Source organism: Harpia harpyja, chromosome 6, assembly GCF_026419915.1.
Source record: "Harpia harpyja isolate bHarHar1 chromosome 6, bHarHar1 primary haplotype, whole genome shotgun sequence".
NCBI classification, from domain to species: Eukaryota; Metazoa; Chordata; class Aves; order Accipitriformes; family Accipitridae; genus Harpia; species Harpia harpyja.
Genome location: NC_068945.1, coordinates 24,528,693 through 24,546,693, shown reverse-complemented (window position 1 = coordinate 24,546,693; position 18,001 = coordinate 24,528,693). Strand labels below are relative to the sequence as shown.

At 42.2% G+C, this 18,001-nt stretch overlaps 1 protein-coding gene across 1 annotated transcript in view; it reads left to right on the top strand.

Annotated features, from left to right (window-relative positions):
• Positions 1–18,001, top strand: part of NUAK1 (NUAK family kinase 1) — a 49,883-nt gene that overhangs the window by 13,674 nt on the left and 18,208 nt on the right. Inside the window, exon 2 of the mRNA XM_052789384.1 lies at positions 11,368–11,488. Coding sequence (XP_052645344.1) covers positions 11,368–11,488 — 121 coding nt within the window. The remainder of the gene's footprint in view (positions 1–11,367; positions 11,489–18,001) is intronic.

Genomic DNA, 18,001 nt, shown 5'->3' with positions numbered 1-18,001 from the left:
CCCTGCTCATTGATGTTAATCCTGTCACGGCTTAACCCCAGCCGGCAACTAAGCACCACGCAGCCGCTCGCTTGCTCTCCCCTACCCAGTGGGATGGGGGAGAGAATCAAAAAAAAAAAAAAGCAAAACTTGTGGGTTGAGATAAAGAGAGTTTAATAGGACAGAAAGGAAGAAAATAGTAATAACAATAATAAAAGAATTACAATATACAAAACAAGTGATGCACAATGCAGTTGCTCACCACTCGCCAACCGATGCCCAGTTAGTTCCCAAGCAGTGATCCAACTCCCCCCCTCCCCCCCCAGCCAACTCCTCCCAGCTTATATACTGGACATGATGTCCCATGGTATGGAATACCCCTTTGGCCAGTCTGGATCGGCTGTCCTGGCTGTGTCCCCTCCCAACTCCTTGTGCCCCTCCAGCCTTCTTGCTGACTGGGCATGAGAAGCTGAAAAATCCTTGACTTAGTATAAAAACTACTTAGCAAACATCAGTGTGTTACCAACATTATTCTCATACTAAATCCAAAACATAACAGTATACCAGTTACTAGAAAGAAAATTCTCTATCCTAGCCAAAACCAGGACAATCCAAAAGCCTAAATTGTATAAACTCAACTTAAAATCTCTCCACACTTCAAAATTCCACTGGGTTAATTAGGAATTTGAGGGGTCAAGCAGTATGGTGTTGGGTGTTAATGAGCGTCATGGTGCCTGACATTTCTTCAAAAGAAGAAAGACTCTTCCCAAGTTTTCCTTGTACTATTGTGATTCTCATGGTGAAAAAGCACTTCCTCTTTTCTTTGAAGGACTGCAGAACCAGGAGAGCAAAATTAAAGGATCCACACAATACCAGGTGACTTCACATTTGTGGGAGAAGAGGCATTGTAAAGGTGTGCAAAGTTCTCAGCGGTTCCAAGGCTTCCCTGAACTCACAGAAACTTTAGTTAAAGAGAGACAATAATCCAGGTTATGTTTATTTACCCACAGCTTCCTCAAGCAGAACGTACTGATGAATGAAAATGCGCTGTCAGTTGGCTTCTTGGAAAAAACTAGTTCTAAGAAAGAGTTTAAACAATGTCCCACCCCCTTCCTTGTTTAATGTGAATTACAGCCTTGCACTGATATAGCACCTTTCACCTAAACATGTGCAAAATCACTTTAGAGACTCTGGTAACTGCTGAGGTTACCATTATTTAGCAATTATTTAACAGCACATTGCAATAGTTTGCAGCAGTTGCTTAGAGGGTGTGAATAACCGCATTTCCAATTTAAATTACTGGGAGGAATTACAGGAGACTGTGTCATTTTCATACTGGAACTAGATCCAGGCACCAGGGCTTTATATCTCTCTTCTTAAGAAAGTCATAAAGGGCTTTTTCTAATGAAGTAGCCAGGATCTTGGTTTTGCATTTCATCCCCAAATTGGTGCCTTGAACAGTGTGCACTCCTACTTCGGAGGATTACTTCAGTGTGGTTCACTGCTTATTCACAATAAAAAAACAACATTGAATTAAAGTCCCTCTCTGCTGCCCCAGGTTAGCATTTTGCATTACATCAGCAGCTGTGGTAGCTGTGAGATCAGGCCTCAAAATTAATGTGAAATCTATCTTCCAGTTTTTGGAGGGGGAATCTGTAATACATACCCATGTAACACTGAGAACGGTAAACTTGGGGCTTGTGAATTCTTTCACTCCTCTTTAACCTGACTTGCCAGTAATTTAATTAGTGCTAAACAGTCTGGGCACAGACTTGCAGAAGTTAAAAGAGTGACTGACACAGGATTTGCTTCCAGTGACTTTTCCTCTTTTGCACGTGCTGGATGGAGCTGTGCTGCATTTGGAAGTCGATCAATAATGATTGCACAATTCTAACCTTATTTAAACTATGATATAAACAGACATGATAGAAACGGATGCTACCAGGTTTTTTCCTACTTAAAAGTGAAGTCAGCTTTTTTTCCCTGCCTTTTCTTCCCCCTCCTTTTTTTTTCCCTTTTGGTTCCAACAAAATTGTAACCTGGAAGAAAAGCAGTTAGACTTTGTGAAATCCCAATTCAGTGTAGCATTTGGCTTTAGTAAATGTGGAAGCCAAAAATAAACATCTGCTTGGCAACTTCACCAGAAGTTAACTGTAAATGCAGTTTTCATCTTTTCAGTAAATGTGGCATTCAGTGCTGGTTAACATCTATTAAGGAGGAACGATCCATAGTTGAGGTTGTAAAGCATTTTTTTTCTTTTAATTACAGTTATGAACCTCCATTGCCTTGGGGAAATCCCCTACCCCAGTTTCTTTCCAGATATAATTTCTTATGTGCCAAAACATGAACTTCCCTTGAAAGCTTGAAGGTAGTTGGATGGGATATTTATGAGTTATTAGACTTTGGAAGAGAGATGGTCTTCCATCGATCTGTGCATGACAGCCCCAAAACTTCAACTTGGCCATTTTTTTTGGTCGTCTTTTTTTATTCCTTCAGAATTTGATCATAAGCCTCTTTTTTTGCAGGCTGAGTTACGAACATTTTGAAGTATTAGATATTACATTTTTGGATATTCAGAAGGATATGGAGTTACATTTAGAAGCGAATTAGGAAAAACTTAAGCAGTCCCACTCTTTTCTCCAGAAAGGTGATGTCTGCACGTGACAGGGTCTCTCCCAGGATGCCAGCCTTGGACTCCGGTCCTGGCAGGCCATGGCTACAAACATCTTTACTAACCTCATCTTGTCAGATCTCCATTGTTCAGCAAATCCTTTGCAACCTCTGCTGCTACCAGGGCAAATTCGTTTCGCTGTGGATCAGGGAGGATTGAAGTGGATGCAGATCTGCGGTAGCATGCTATTGGGACAGTGGGGAGGGGTGAGAAGGGGCAACTTGAGGCAGCACTATGGGAAACACTTTGTTATTGCTAGGGATGGTGATTACTTGTAGGATCTTTCTTCTAAAACTGAGCAGTCCTATGGCTTGGAACTTCAGTAATGCTGTATGAAAACCTTTTATTTTGGGAAGTGAGAAGTTTTTTGGTAGGTTTCTGACATATAGCAGTGGACTGCCCATTTGTGAATTCTGCAGCCCTCCCTTCTTCCCTCTTGTTTTCAAGATTCACTACCTCACTATGAAAAATCAATAACCAGGTTGCTAGCTTGTGTTTTTAAATGCTATTGGAAATCAGATCTATGCTAAACCAGATGAATACTTTTTTTTTTATTCCTAGTGGTAAATCAGTCCTGAAATGATTAATACAGAGATGTAAGATCCGTCTGGTGCTAAGGATGACTTGAAGCCAGGATTCTCAGCATTAAATGAAGAAAGGTCTGCTAGGTAAATTTGTAAGAGGATGCACAGTGTAAATATGCCAGGCTTCATATACATAGCTGAGGATAGCGGGTACCAAACAATGAAGGGATGTAAATTTTCCAGTAAGGCACTAGTTACTCAGGAAATGCACTCACAAATCCTGTTAACAGGCACCGTATGTGGGGGTGAGGAAAGAAGTGGAGGAAGGGTGTTGTACGTGTTCCTCCTGGCACCCACTTTGTATATGTACAGCATAAATGTGTTCATCTGGTGCCTTCTACTGCTCATTAAAACTTCGTTCCACAGGCATTTTTCTCTGTGACTAAAGGGGGAACTAGAAGGAAGATATAACCCCCTTGCCTAGTGTTTGTGATTAGTTAATTCCTCTTCATTTGATGAACCATCATTTATGATATGCTAAGAGCAACTACATCCAGCAGAATCAGAAAAGGAAAATTAAACCTGAGGTAGTCGTACCCTTGTTCTCCAAGAGGCACTGGCACATTGTGTCTCAGCTTATGCAAATAGAATTTTGATATAACATTTATTACACTGACTGGGGACTTCTAGTGCCTTGGTGTAGGAGTGAGTTTCTCTACAGGTAGCGAGTGATAGGGTGGCAGTAAATCAGCTTTGGTTTTTAGAAATATAATCTTTTTTATGTGATGCACTGGGAAGAGGGGAATGAAGCAGAGAGGCACAGATGTTTGCTGTATGCTTTTACCATACAGAGCGAGGCAGCTGTAAAAAATACCCTTGCCTCTTAAAAGCAAATGAACTTGAAAGGTGCATCGTGGCACGTGCATCCTTGCCCTTTATGTGTGCAGCTGCTGGCTCGCGACAACAATAACAGCGTTTTGTCTTTGGTAAAGTCCATGACACGAACAAACATGCAGTGGAACAGAGTAACGGGCAGAAGCCCTGAGATTTAAATCAGCAGAGTCTCACTGCGTGCAGATGGCACCGGTTACCGCTTCAAGCAACTCTCCTGATTACTGCAGAGTTTGCCAACATATCAAACGATAGACTTGGGCCGTTGATAAATAATTAATGAGGATTCTGTTGCATGCTTGTCTCCCAGGCAGTATCACCATGGAGATGATCTGGCTTTTAGGATCTGAAAAGTAACAATCTCCAGAACAATGGCATTGTGTCAACCTTACTCTTACTCTGAAAGAGAGCTCTTGGAGATGTGTTAGCAAAATGCACCACGCCAGCCACTAATTTTGCTTCAACTCACAGTGGCCTTTTGTCCAACTTTTTAGTGAGTGCATGAAGTGTTTTCTGTGACCATGCAGAAGCTGCTTCTTGGAATTGCACGTCCTGCATGATGCTCTCTATTACTGCATTTGGCCTGGGATTGGAGTCTCCAGAAAGCTTTTTTTTTTCCACCAAATGGACACAGCAAAGATATACTCATGTGGAAAGAGGCTTACAAGAAGAAGTCTGCATGAGAATGCCTTTGTAGAACCCTTTGGATGCTTGGCTTCCCTGTAGGGATATCCGTCCATGGCTCTTTCTTCCCACCTGGAAGGTTCAGAGGCCAGATAGACGGTTATTCAGCCTGTCCCCTGCCTTTCCTTTCTCTCCTTTGTGCAACCTCTGGAAGTGCCATTTCAATGCAACTGCATTATCAGCATCCCCCTCCTTATCATTTGATTGCAGCAACCTCAGGGACCACCCAATTTCATAGCTTTGTTTCTCTTCCTCTTGTGTTGGTGATGTCTGGGCCAAGAGCCATAGGCAGAGACTCCCCTGGAAAAAAACATAATACGGTGCCAGACTTTATTCTTTCTTGCTCAGCTCTGTGGAGCTGGAGAAAGAACAATGAGCCTTTTCTCTCCGCACCCCCAAACATCCTCTGCTCTCCCTTTCTCTCCCCCCCCCGGTTGATCCACCTATTCTTTACCTCCCTGCCCCTGTTGGCACTTGGTGCATTGCACTTCCCACCTCGGAGTCTCAAAGAAAGGAAGCAGAGCTGTGAAACCGGCTGGGCTCACCCACTTCCCATTGCTGGGTGGGGATGGCCTCAGTTCACAGCTTTTGGAAAGGAGAGGTTTATGTGTATTTAACCCTCACCTCCCTCTTCACCCAAAGAAAATAGTTTTTAATAATTTTCTCTAAGCTGCATTTCTAACGTACCTCTCGGTGGCAGCAAGCTGGTTTCCCTTTCTCGGAGGACTGTGCTCTCTGTCCTGATGTCATTTTTCTGACTCTCCACAATAGTATTGCAAGAGCCCATTGGAATTTGCTCGAGCATGGGTGGTATGCAGAAGTGCTGGAACCAGCTTAAAAGTCACAGCCCCCACGGTGGAAAAAAGCAGTTTGTTCGTATCTCAGCACGGTCCTAAAAATAGCCTTGATAGATAATAAAGAGTGGAAGATTGTTTTCAATGGGACTGAATGTACTGCATGCAGAAATTGCTGGGAAAGGTTCAGTGGTTTGTGGCATTCAGGTGGTCAGCCTCGGTGGCAGCACTAGCCGACTTAAAAATCTGTGACTTTCTGCACTGTGACTAATTCTACCTTTGTTTATATTCATACATCTTGGCTGGAAATGAGGCAAATGTAGGTTCATTAGATTAAAACAAACACATGAGCCGACTTCCTGAAATCAAGAGAAATAGCTTTATGCTTTGATGAAAATATAGCTTTGTTGCTCATCCCATAAATGATGATGCTAGAAGTGACTCAGCAGACATGGAGATTTGATAGGGAAATGGGCACCTACTGCCTGCCATGCCCTTTGCCAGATGTTTAGACTTTGAGATATTTTTCTGTACGTGATGGTCTTGATCTGCCTCTGTAAAAAGAAAATTCCACCCGTTTTGCTCTGCCCAGCAAACAAGAAGCTCATAAAGGAGGAGAGAATTTTCTCTTACAGATAGGACTGAATATACAGAAACCTTTGCAACCGTCATCTTTTTGAAGTATTTATAGTTCAATTCAAGTTATTTGTACCAAACAAAAGCAAAGAAGCATAGTGTGTTGGAAAATATTTAATAATCCCTCTACATCAGTTCAGAGAGTGAGTATAAATCCTCTTTCCAGCTAATGGAGACAGGTAATTTATTGCAGCCTTGAAGAGAGCAGCTTACTTCTCCATGCTTCCTGCCCAGCAAACTCTGCAAGCTGACTCACGGAGGGACGGGAAGCCAAAAGCTGTGCTCCCTCTTTCCTATCTGCTTCTGGAAGGCAGAGCAGCGGTGGAGCAGGGGCTGTGCTCCTGTAGAGCTGTTTGGGAATGCCTGGCAGTATGAGAGGTACACAACCCCCTGCTTTCTCTCCCCTGTGCCATACGTTTTGGAGAGGGTATTCTCTCCACCTGCTTCTGAGCAGAGGCTGGTACCAGAACTGGCAGTGCGGGTGGAAGTAGTTTCAGTCCATCTCTGGTGCTCTTTTCTCCCCTCTCTAACCCTGCGTGTGGGACCATGTTGCCATCAGAGCTGCAGAAGAGATACCGAGAGTGTTGCTGTTGCGTAGAGCCAGCACTGATCCCCGGAGGGACCATCACATGGCCTAGTTTTGAGCTGTGACCTTGGTACTTATGCATATATTTAACTTTATATGTGTGAGCTATCCCACAAAAGTCAGTGGCCGGCTCACATGTGTGAAGTCAGGCATGTGCTAAAGTGTTTTGCCAGGTTGGATACCGTGTCTATAGGGGCTTTGGGTGAACTTGAACCTGTTTTGTTGGGGTGAGAGGCTTTAGATTTCATTATTAAGAATCTGATATGTTACTCTGTCTGAGTGCAAGGTCTTGGAGTTATCTGAAATTGTCATTAAGACAAGAAGCTAGGAAAAATACAAATTCCTCCACTAGTAAAGTTACTAAAAATACTATAATTAAATTATCTAAGTCTTAAAACCAGTGAAATATATTGAGAAAGTGTGGTAGAGGTATAAGTACAGTGTTTTTGAGAGTACCGAAGGGACTAACAGCACTTTCTCTGCAGATCTTGAGCTGGAATATTTGGAGTAGTTAATGTAGCTGATGTAAAAAAGCATGTTGCGTTTGCCCTACTCTTGATTCATAGGCTGTGACCCTTAATAAATATTGATGTTGCACACAGTGAAGCTGTTGCTTTCAGAGAAAGCAAGGAAAGTAAGGAGGCAGGCAAGCAAGAAAGAAAAGGACCTAAAGAATGAACAAACAAGTTCTTTCATAAGGTATTTCTCAATTGAGATTATTTCTTTATTAGGCTTAAGTTCTTCAGGTTCATCATGTACTGTATCTGGCAGCAGTCCTGTAAGTGCAGTTTTGAAAAATGGAGCCAGCTCTGTCTGGTGTTAAAAGCATAAGCGTGCTTTGAAAATGTATTTTCTGGAATGTATTTCTGAGTAAAACACATTTCATGAAAGAAATTCCATTATTGATACTTCAGAATACCTGGAAGAGAGACTTGTTTTACAGCCTGAACAGCGAGGGATCTTATTTTGCTCAGAGAGATGAAAACAATAAAATATATAATAAATACCTAAAATGTGATCATAACTTGTAACGTTTCCATGAAATACTAAAAAAACCCCAAAACTGGACTGCTTTCTTGTTTGTGTTGTTTTTTTCACATCAGTAGACTTAAGCCTAAGTGCCCTTGCTGACACGGTCTGAGCAGACTGATGCAGGTAAAAGACGCTTGACTGGCAGAAATCCCTTTCTTGGGGGGGAGAAGAGCTGGAACGAATGCTGTCCTGCTGCTCTGCTAATCCTGCTTTGGGATGCCGCATCTGACGGTGACAGTCCGCTGACAGCGATCACTTGCTCTTTGGCCTTTCGGACCAGGTCACCAGCAAGGCTGTGCACTCTTGATAGCCTTTGAGATGTGGAGCCTATCCACTTAGGGATTGTGCAGGCTGCCAGGCAGACAGCGTGGGGTAAAAAGTATTTGTTGAGATGCCTTCGAACCTTTCACTTCCCCAAGGTTCTTTTTGAGGGGAAAAATAGCAATTGAACATGGAGAAAGGTATCAGAAATCAGCCTTCAATAATCAGATGGTTTGTTGAGCAAGGCAGTCCTGTGGTGGGTTGCAGTTTGTGAGGGAGAGGCAGGCAGCAATTTCTGAGATGCTACTGTCCTTGTTTCCTTTAGGAGTCATGTCAGCTTTCCGTTTTGATTTCCTCATCTCCTAAAAGTGGATGAATAGTGCTGCTTCACCACTTGCCTCCCGAGGTTTAATTAATAAATGGCTGCACTCTGCTTTGAGCATGCTCATGTGCTATGCAAATAGACAATGATATTATTTCGTTAGTATGTGTGAGTGTCTGAAGCCTTGCTCCAATATGAAGTGCTAGTACTGGTAATGTACCGTGCCCTGGCTAAGGGGTATTGCCTCTTCCACAGCACTTTTGCTGTTTGTCAGGGTGGCAGGGGATGGTCTGAGCATGGGCAGGTGGAAGCTTTGCAGGAGCCAGCTGCCCTGGCTCCACTGACACCACTCGCTGGACTTAAGGTAGTTCACACCTGCCGATTGTCTTTCCTTGTTTCCAAGTGCCGGTCACTGTGATCTGAAGTAGCTGAGGGAGGGAAGAGAAAGTCTTTAATGTTAAAATCCGAGAGATGTGTTCAGCATGCATTCTTTGCTTATGTTGGGATGAGATCTTGCAGCCTGGATGTCACTGACAAAATCCCAAGTACTTCGGCTGGGCTGCTGAATTCTACCCCTGCAACTGGGAAGTGATGTTTTCAGGAGAGCTTGAGTACTGTCTTCAAAATTTGGTTAAACTTTTAGGAATAGCCTTTATAAATTAAGGCTCCTAGATGCCTTAACCACTTTTCAACGTGGGTTGCGAGACTGTAAACTCTCTGGTCCTGTTGAAAAATATGTTCCCAGGCAACACATCTGTTTGCATTTGAAGATTAATCCAAACATTAATTTACAGAGTGCCGCCACGCTTTTCAATCACATTTGCATTTTTGTATCTAAAAATATATGTTTTCATATATGCAGTTATTCCATGGAGGCCATTTGCAGTAATTATGTATAGACGTACAAAAGTCCTGTCTGTGAAGCACAGAGTCAAGTTAGTAGGAGATTGGCATGCCCTCTGGGGTGCTGTTATTACTTTACCAGCCAAGAATGGTGAAGAATTTGCTTCCTGTTGTATATTTGACAATGAAACCCTTCTTAAATTCTTCCTCAGAGCCAAGTACAAGGCTGTCTTTTAATAAAAAATGTGTTTTTACCCATGTCTATATTTATTTCTTGCAGGAATGCACATGCTGCTCCAAGAGCTACCCACATCCTTCTTGTATACATGGTGTATTTGCATTTGCAGGCTGTCCCAGTGCAAACATGGGAAGGGGGACAGATCCAACCTCATCTTTAGTGTTAGTTGCTTTCTCCATCTCTAGAATTACTTGGACATTATCTTGATCACTCATTCAATTAAGATTTGTTGTATTACCTTTTCTAGAAATAGGTGCCCTGTAGATAAGACCATAGTTACGTTGTTACTTTTAAAATCTCTATCCCAAATGTCTGGGTCAAGAGGAAGAAAAGAATTGTTTTGGTTTTAACATGGAAATCAGTTTGTCCCTTGAGTTTTGCTTTTTGTTCTGCTGTCCCAAAGTAGGGTAGCACTTGAGCGTGAGCTTAATTTTAAGCATGTGCTGAAATCTTTGGGAATTCGAGGGGATGGGGCATGTGCTTAATGCTTTTTTGAACAATGTTGCTTTTCAGAGTTGAAGGCTTTGTAGGAAACCTGATCCTTTAAACTAGCTCCTGTTTAGGTACATTTCAATTTTATAATATTGTAAGTTTTTCCTTTCTTTCTTCAATATCCTTGATGCTACATCATATAATGAAAACAATACTGGTCATGCCACTTGCAGTTACTGAAGTAGGCAGTGAAATTATTTTTTTCTGAAGGAACTAGATTTGTAAATCACAGATTTACAAATGTTTTCCCAGGAGAGGCCCGCAGTAGTTGGCTGCATAGAATGACAGAAGTTTTGTTTACCCATAAAAAGGTGGTCATCTCAGCAGGTCAGTGATGTTTTTCAAAGACGTATTGTTGATTTTAAAGTAGCTGGTAATTTATTCCTTGAACTCTGACTTACAAAAATAAAGCAGGGTAAATATTGAGTATAATAAAGGCCATGCTGCCATTCAGTATGCACAATGCCCTCACCTTCCCTCTCCCACCAGCTTCTCTCCATTGTTGGCTTCTGCATTTCTCCTAGGGCATGAGCTGACCTCCCTGATTATTTATGGCATTGTTCAGATAAGCCCTTTTTTCACAGGCAACACTCATACACGCACTCACAAGGGCTGTTATAATTTGAATTTATATTGCAAGTTCAGCTATCACTTCCTCTGTTCCCACCCTGCCTTTTGGAAAGATACCCAGTCACACCATGTGCTTGAAAAAAGGTTGCTGATTGAGGAAGGATGCAGGAAGGATATGGTTTTGCAGTGATTGCATAAGTGCCGTGTAGGGCCTGAAAGCCTTGGGTTTATATGAGGACGAGTTTAGATGTGAATTTCAAAGATTTGTTTCTTCTGATTTTTAAATAAGTCCTAACTCCTGAGCAATTTGCCTGCTTTAGAGAACTGTGGAACAACCCATGTTAATGTGATCCTCTGTGTATTAACGTGGGCAAATATAAATGTGTAATCAGCACCCTGGATTCCCTGCCTCTGTTCCATCAGAGTTCTCAACCGTATTTCAGAGAAATTGTCTCCAAAGCTTCTGTTTGAAATTGTCAGATGCAATCATGTCTAAGCAAATGTACTTTCCATCTAAATCTTTTGGGAGTTTTGCCATTTGCCTCAGATGAAGAGTACTTAGGCTAACACAGAGATCCTTCCAAAAGATGCTGTGTTCCCTCTCAGTGAAGTCCTAAGACCTGAAGACCCTAAAACTTCATGTCACCCATTACTGTAATGAGAGTGTATTTATTGCTATAAAATGTAGGAGCTGGGGCATGGAGGATTGTATTTTAAAGCTTTGTTTTGGTCATTCCATGTTCTGCCAACATCTAACATCTGTATTTATTTTTTGAACTCTCCTTAATAGATTATATGCATCTGTTCAGTTCCAAGAATAATGCTTGATTTCCTGAATTTATAGGTTGCAATAAAATCCATTCGTAAGGACAAAATTAAGGATGAACAAGATATGGTTCACATCAGACGGGAGATTGAGATCATGTCATCCCTCAGCCACCCTCATATCATCACCATATATGAAGGTTAGTGAATGCGATTCTCCTCCCTGACTGCTCTGTTACGTTCTTGCAGACCTGATGTTCATGTTTCTTGAGATCATGCACCAAAAAGCCCCTACTCCTAGTGTAACCGATCCCTTACCAAAGAGATTGTTTTGAGCACTACTTTCCCTCTGAAGCACCAATGTTTCACAGATGTATAACCCTTTGCCTGGAGGAGCTTCTTCATGTGTGAATTATGTGCTTTGTCCATGGCAGGTGGGAAATCATTGCATGTATCACCTCATCTCCTTGCTCCCATTGGACGGTTCAGTTTAATTTCACCCTCACTCACGCACCAGCCTGATGTCTGTTTATGACCCCAGCCTCTAAACCAGTCCTTTTATGCTTTATTTTCCCTGGACTGTACAAGACCAGTCTTGTCTGCTTTTTAGGCCTTTGGTCCTCCCTTACCTGCCAGTTAGTCTTGTTGGTTCTGCCATTGCTGCTTTTCCCCCTGAATCCCAGCATCCGCTTCCTATCCACCTCTGCACGCTTTCCTGACAGTCTGTCGCTGGCTTATCATTCCTGTTTCCTTATCCTGTCTTCCTCCTCTAACTCCTTTCTTCCTGGGACACAGCTGGGAAGCCTGCTAATTCCTGCCTCCGGGAGCTGCTCCCTGGTCCTACAGCAAGGAGCAGGAAGCCAGGGGCATTCCTCCCTGATTTGCCTGTTTGTTTATATATTTATAGAGTGTCACTCTAGTAAAATCTCCTCCTCCTTCCTTCCTTCCTCACGTAACATCCCAGCTAGAGCTAGAGCTGGGATGTTCAGGCCGGGTACGTGCTAAAAGACACCGGCCAAGAGGTCTGTTCCTGCGGCGGCATGGTGGACCTGGGGTGTGGATTCCAGAGGTTTGGAGGGACCTGGGTCGGGCAGCCTTGTCCCTGGGGATCACCTCTTTCCTTATGTGCAGAACAGGCAGCCCGAATTTAGCCCTATGTATTTACATACCCATGAGGTAAATGTGCAAGGTGATGATATGTATATGGCAGCTCCGCTCTGAGAGTTGATATGACTGATTAAAACAAGGGCTGGCTTGGCGTACTGTTACAGTATCGCATATTGAGTTATTCAAAAGCATGTTCTTGTACTTGAAAAGAGATGAATATCTGTCTTTTTATTGAATAAACTCATAACAGGATCTGGGAACAGAAAAGGGGAGGGATGCTGTGTCAGCATGTGGGTTGCAAATGGAACAAAAGTTATTTCAAATGTGCACGGGAACTCGGAAAGAAAAAAGATTAAGCATGCTGCGGTCCTTTGCCCTTCTCGTCCTTACTTTAAATAGTTTTTACTGAGTTAAAACATTCATAAAAGTTAAAAAGATTACAGCATTTTTAAGAAGCAGACAATAAAGTCCCGTGGGAGCAAAACTTTGCCCTCTGGCCCCATGGAGGGAGGAGCAGTGCTTCTGCAGCAGAGCCAGTCCAGCTCCACGATGGAGGGTTCATCCTGTCTGCAGGAGGGCGAGCACCTATGGCAGGTGACGTTATGGTCCCCTTGTGGTCCGTCAGCCAGCAGCAGCACTTTGCAGCAACAAACCTGGAGGCAGTTTTTTCTCTCATTTCTGGGAAGTTTTCTGGTCTGTTACTGGTTTGTTTCCTTTTCTTTTTCTAGAAAGCAGAGCAGCCTTTTATGGCTTCTTATGTTTAATTCCTGGCCTGAAGGGATGGGCAGTGGAAGTCAGCTTCTTGGTTGGACTGTAGTTCATTGGAAGGAGTTACGTAGAGCAGAGCTATAGCAGCTATACAGCTCATCCAACCTTTCCAAGCAGAGTCGGTATTTGGCCTTTAGCAGCCAATGCTCTAACTTAGATATTGTAGTAGTGGGAAGACGTGTGGTTGCGCAGCTGAATCCAGAGGAGCAGTTACATACTGCCCAGAGATGAGGATGTGAGCTCAGGGATCCTTAAGCATGTGCTTAATTTTAAGCTGAAGAGTACTTGTAGTGAAGTTAAGGGACTACATCTAGGACTGAAGTATTTGTATCCTCTTGAAGTCGGATTTTAAACACATGGCTATTCCTCTTGAGTGATGCATAAAGAGTGATAATATTGCTATCCTCTGACAAAAAATGTTGAAGTTATTCAATCCTCAGGGATGGGCTTAATCTCACCAAATTTAAGCCATCCAACATTTAGACGGTGTACGCTAGAAGTCTAGTTTCCCTCTCTAGTCAAGAGAGATCAGCATCTACACAGGGTGGTTTGCTCCCTCCTGGGAGACATTTTTTCAGATAGGTGGGATAAATGACTTACTGGAGGCTCCTGTTGGCTATAGAAGGAGTGTAGCTGACTAACTTAGATCAGATGCTTAACTTTTAAACTGAAGCTTATATTTTTCTCCTTTCTCACTAATTTTTACTGTAGGTTTTCAGACTGCCACTGCATGTCTGACAGCGCTTTCTGTAGGTGCCAGGTTGCGCAGATCTACCTAGCGTTGGACAATCCTGTATCTCCCTGTAGTATCTTTGAAAGCTCTTTGTATTGCATTTGCAAACATGTGTTTTCCTGAAGTAGGATCCTTGTTTACGTATCCTTTTGACCTGCCTGCTTAAAAGCAATTAACCTCTGAATTTGTCAACTTGATGTAAACACAAGCTTATCTTTTTTTTTTGATACTGAGAAAATTTAGATGTGTGGAAACAAAGCTTTCCAGTTTAGAGATATTTTTTTGTAACCTAATCAAAAGGCACGTACCTTGCCCGTTACTGCGAGGGCAGACATACAGTTGTGACTCCAAAGAAATTCCATCCTCTCAGCAGGGCTGTAATTGGCAATCTGTCGAGTGCGGCTGCGAGGGAAGTGCTCTTTCAAGTGACTTTAAACTCCTTGAAAGGGACTGGATAAATGAAGCTGGCTTTGCTAGCAGTGTTCTGATTTCAGCACATAAATTTTAATTTATAGAATAATGCCTCTGTCCATTCATCTGTCTGTCTCCCCTCCGCCCTTCCCCTGCCCTATTTCTTTTTTTGCCTTGAAAACTCCAGGATTTGATAATAAAGCCTTTGAGAGCTAACATATTTTTCCAGGGGTAGCCTGAGTGCAAAATCTATCTCATCTGGCAGTACTTTATAAAAGTTAAACCAGGGAAAGAGCATCAGGCTTGATTCTGCAAACATTTAAACATGTGTTGGACCAATCATGAGAGTGAAGTTATGCTTGGTACATTCAGGAGTGAGCTCTTGAGTCTTTGTAGTGTGAAATACAGTGCCTACGTTGAGTGTTTCTGTGCTGGAAGAGTTGTCCTTGGTCAGCATAACCTTACAGAAAAGTCTGCCCATTTGCAAAATGCTCTTAAAAATGAACAGATTATTAGCTAACATGTTTGTAGAAATAGTTTAATGAAGATATTCCCTGAAGAATGAATAAATACTAGGATCACAATCTGGTGCCCATGGAACATGATGGCATTAACGTGAACAAGTAACTGAAGGAAAGCATGTGCTGAAGTGCTTTGCTGGATTGAGGCCAGGATGCTTAGAACAATGCTGGACCCTCCACAGCAACAAGGCACAACAAATGGATTTCCCATGTAAGAGGGACTTCTTACTTCTTTTTTAGGTTGCATTTTTGGTACTCTTAAGAAAAAGCACAGAGATTCTCTGTCATGTATCTACCGGTCCGCAATGACTTGAGCTAGGTTGCATGCTTTGATTAATCAGGAAACTGGTTCAGCTCTTCTGTACTTTCAAATCCCAAAGGCAACGGAAGAAGATCTGACAGTGTGTAACGGTGGTGGCATGGTGTTCCAGCACACTCATCTTACTTGCCAAATACATGTTCAATCTCACACTTTGTGCCAAACTTGATGCAACAAAAAGCAAATGCATGCTTGGTGTTTCAGACACATGCAGGCCTGTCTCCAATGCAGGGCTCCTTGAGTTGTGTCATTCAAGCCACCGTGTGGTCAGCAAAAGCAGCCACGTTGCCAAAAATCTGCCTGGGTGGTAGCTGGCAAGGTGCACGGATGTGAGCCATTGCTGACGAACTTCGTCCCCCCGCCCAGCAGCGCCAGCTCAGGCAAGTGTCCCCCACCATCAGCTGCGATGCGCACCCCCGGATGGGGCAGGCAGCCGAGGACCGAGGTGGCAGCTCACACCATTGGCGGGTTTGTGCGTGGGCAGAACAGAGTTACGTGTCTCAGGCTGACAGCACTGGGGAGGCAATCCCAAGCCTCTGCTATCTCCTGGTTTTCAGACGTAATCAAAACAAACTTTGGTGCCTAATGACTTCATCCCTTCTGTGTGCAAAACACCTGAAAAGGTCAAAAGTCCCTCAAAACATCACGTGGACGACTGGGCTTTAAACAAGAATGATGAAAGTTGGAAAGCTGGAATGATTCTTTTTTTTTTTATTTAGCTGAGAGAAAGTACTTCAGCAGTGACACTCCTTAACCACATTTCCAATAGATTTCCTCTCATTATGTAGGCTTTTGACCTTTGAGTGCTTTATTCCCATTGTTTTCAGTTGATAATGTCCAAGAACATAAAGTAATATTTCAAGAGTCTGGAGATAGTAATGAAACAAGTATAAACAAACTTAACTCTTTAGTTACCATGGACCACCTTTATGAATTTCCTGTCATTCAGGGTGATCACCTAAACAACACTTTGTTGGACATGACATGAACTCAAATGTATGATATCACTGACAGGTCCAATTCAGATGTCAAAATGATTGCAAGCAATGATGAAATTTATTTCTGTCTTCCATTTACACAGTCCTCCCACTGCAATGTAAATGTTTGCTTGTCTGAAGTTCCACAGCAGTTTGTAATCACAGTTGAAAAAAAAAAAGGGGAATTAGCTCTTGTATTCTTTGCTGAAACAGAAGACAATTAGTGTAACATAGTATTGTGGCTGAATTAGCAACTCTCATTTTTCCTTCCTTTTTAAAGAGTAGACCATCAAAACCTGCGTATCCTCAGTCTCATTCTCTGAGAAACAACCTCAGCAAGGATAATGGTTCTTGTTCTGATTTAACCTCCTCACTGGGGAGTAAATTCTAGCATGCTGTCTGATTTAAAATGATTATTGCACGATCTTAATCATTCCTTTAATCTAAGAAGAGATGCAGTTAGGCTGAATAAGGCCATAATTCAGGAAAACAATTTAAGACAAGCTTAGCTTTAAAACACATACTTTATATCTTGCTATCTTCAATTATAATTAAGCATATGCATAAATTTATGCGTATGCATACACGTGGTTTTCTACATTGGCCCTTGGATATTTTCATGTCTGCTGTATGCTCTATTAAAAAACAGTCATAAAATAATAATAGTAATAAATACAAAAACCAAAATAAAAAATAGGCCAAGGGACTGTAAAACTTTCAAAGCAGTCAAGAACACAGAAGACGCATCAGGCTGAATTTCTAAGGTAAAAAACACTTTTCAATACTCGCATGTCTTTTTGAAGAATAATTCAAGCCTTATTACACAAGTGAGGTAATTGGGTCATACATGACTTTTCTGAATGAAAAGGTTATTCTAGTCTGCATCTCCAAAATTAAAAACAAACTTGCTTGTTCTTTTGATTTGGCTGACCTTTAATAAAAGAGCATTTTGTAGCAGTGGAAAGGTACTTCTGTCTGCGGCTGTTAGGAGAGTAATAAAAATACCGCTGAATGGAAAGACACCAGATGGAAGGAATGTCAACATACTGGAACTAATTTAGGAGATTGCTCTGATAGAGAGCAAAGGCATGAGGAGAATTCAAATGGTTCCAGTGCGAAGAGATTGGCTGCCCCTCTTAAACTAACAACCTAAAATCCTTACCCCAGGGTTACATGTAAACCAAATGGAATCAGCCCACAAAGAGGTAGTCCATTGGGGGGGGGGGGGGGAAATCCATGCCCCCCTCGGCACTCGCTCTGACTTTAGCATCCTGTAAGCTTGGAGGAAGGACAAAAGCTTTCTGCTTTGCTTTGCTTTGCTTTTTGAATTTGGTAGTAAGTCCAACGTGAATTGTCCTAATAGACAGGTGTACAATGTACTATTAAATCTTTTTGACTGATGTTTGCAAAACCATGCCTGTGTGGGATTTTGACACTTTTAGGGTGAAGTCCATCTTAACATTTAAGAGGGATAGTGAGTATGTTCATCCAGTGTCAAACTTGCCCTGTGAGTTCCAGCAGAGGTGACTTTGGTGTAGCTAAAGGGAAGAATTTAGCAGTAGCTTTGAAAAGTAGAGTACTGATCAGCAAGAGGTCCCTACGCAACCAGTGCTATTTGGAAAATGGAAAGCTGTAGATAGAAGCTGAGTTCATCACTTCATGGCCTCTAAATATAAATAAGTGGAGAGATTATATCCAAGAATTATTGCTATCGTAGAACAGTCTGTGAAAGAGACAGACTGTTGATGTTACAAAATGTACTTTGTCTCAGATATGTCTTTGGTAGTGAGAAGTGAAGTTCTTTCCCAGTTTCACATTTATTTTCTTCAATGAGCTCTGAAGCCAGCAGATTTGGTTTCAATTATCAGCCTGGAAGT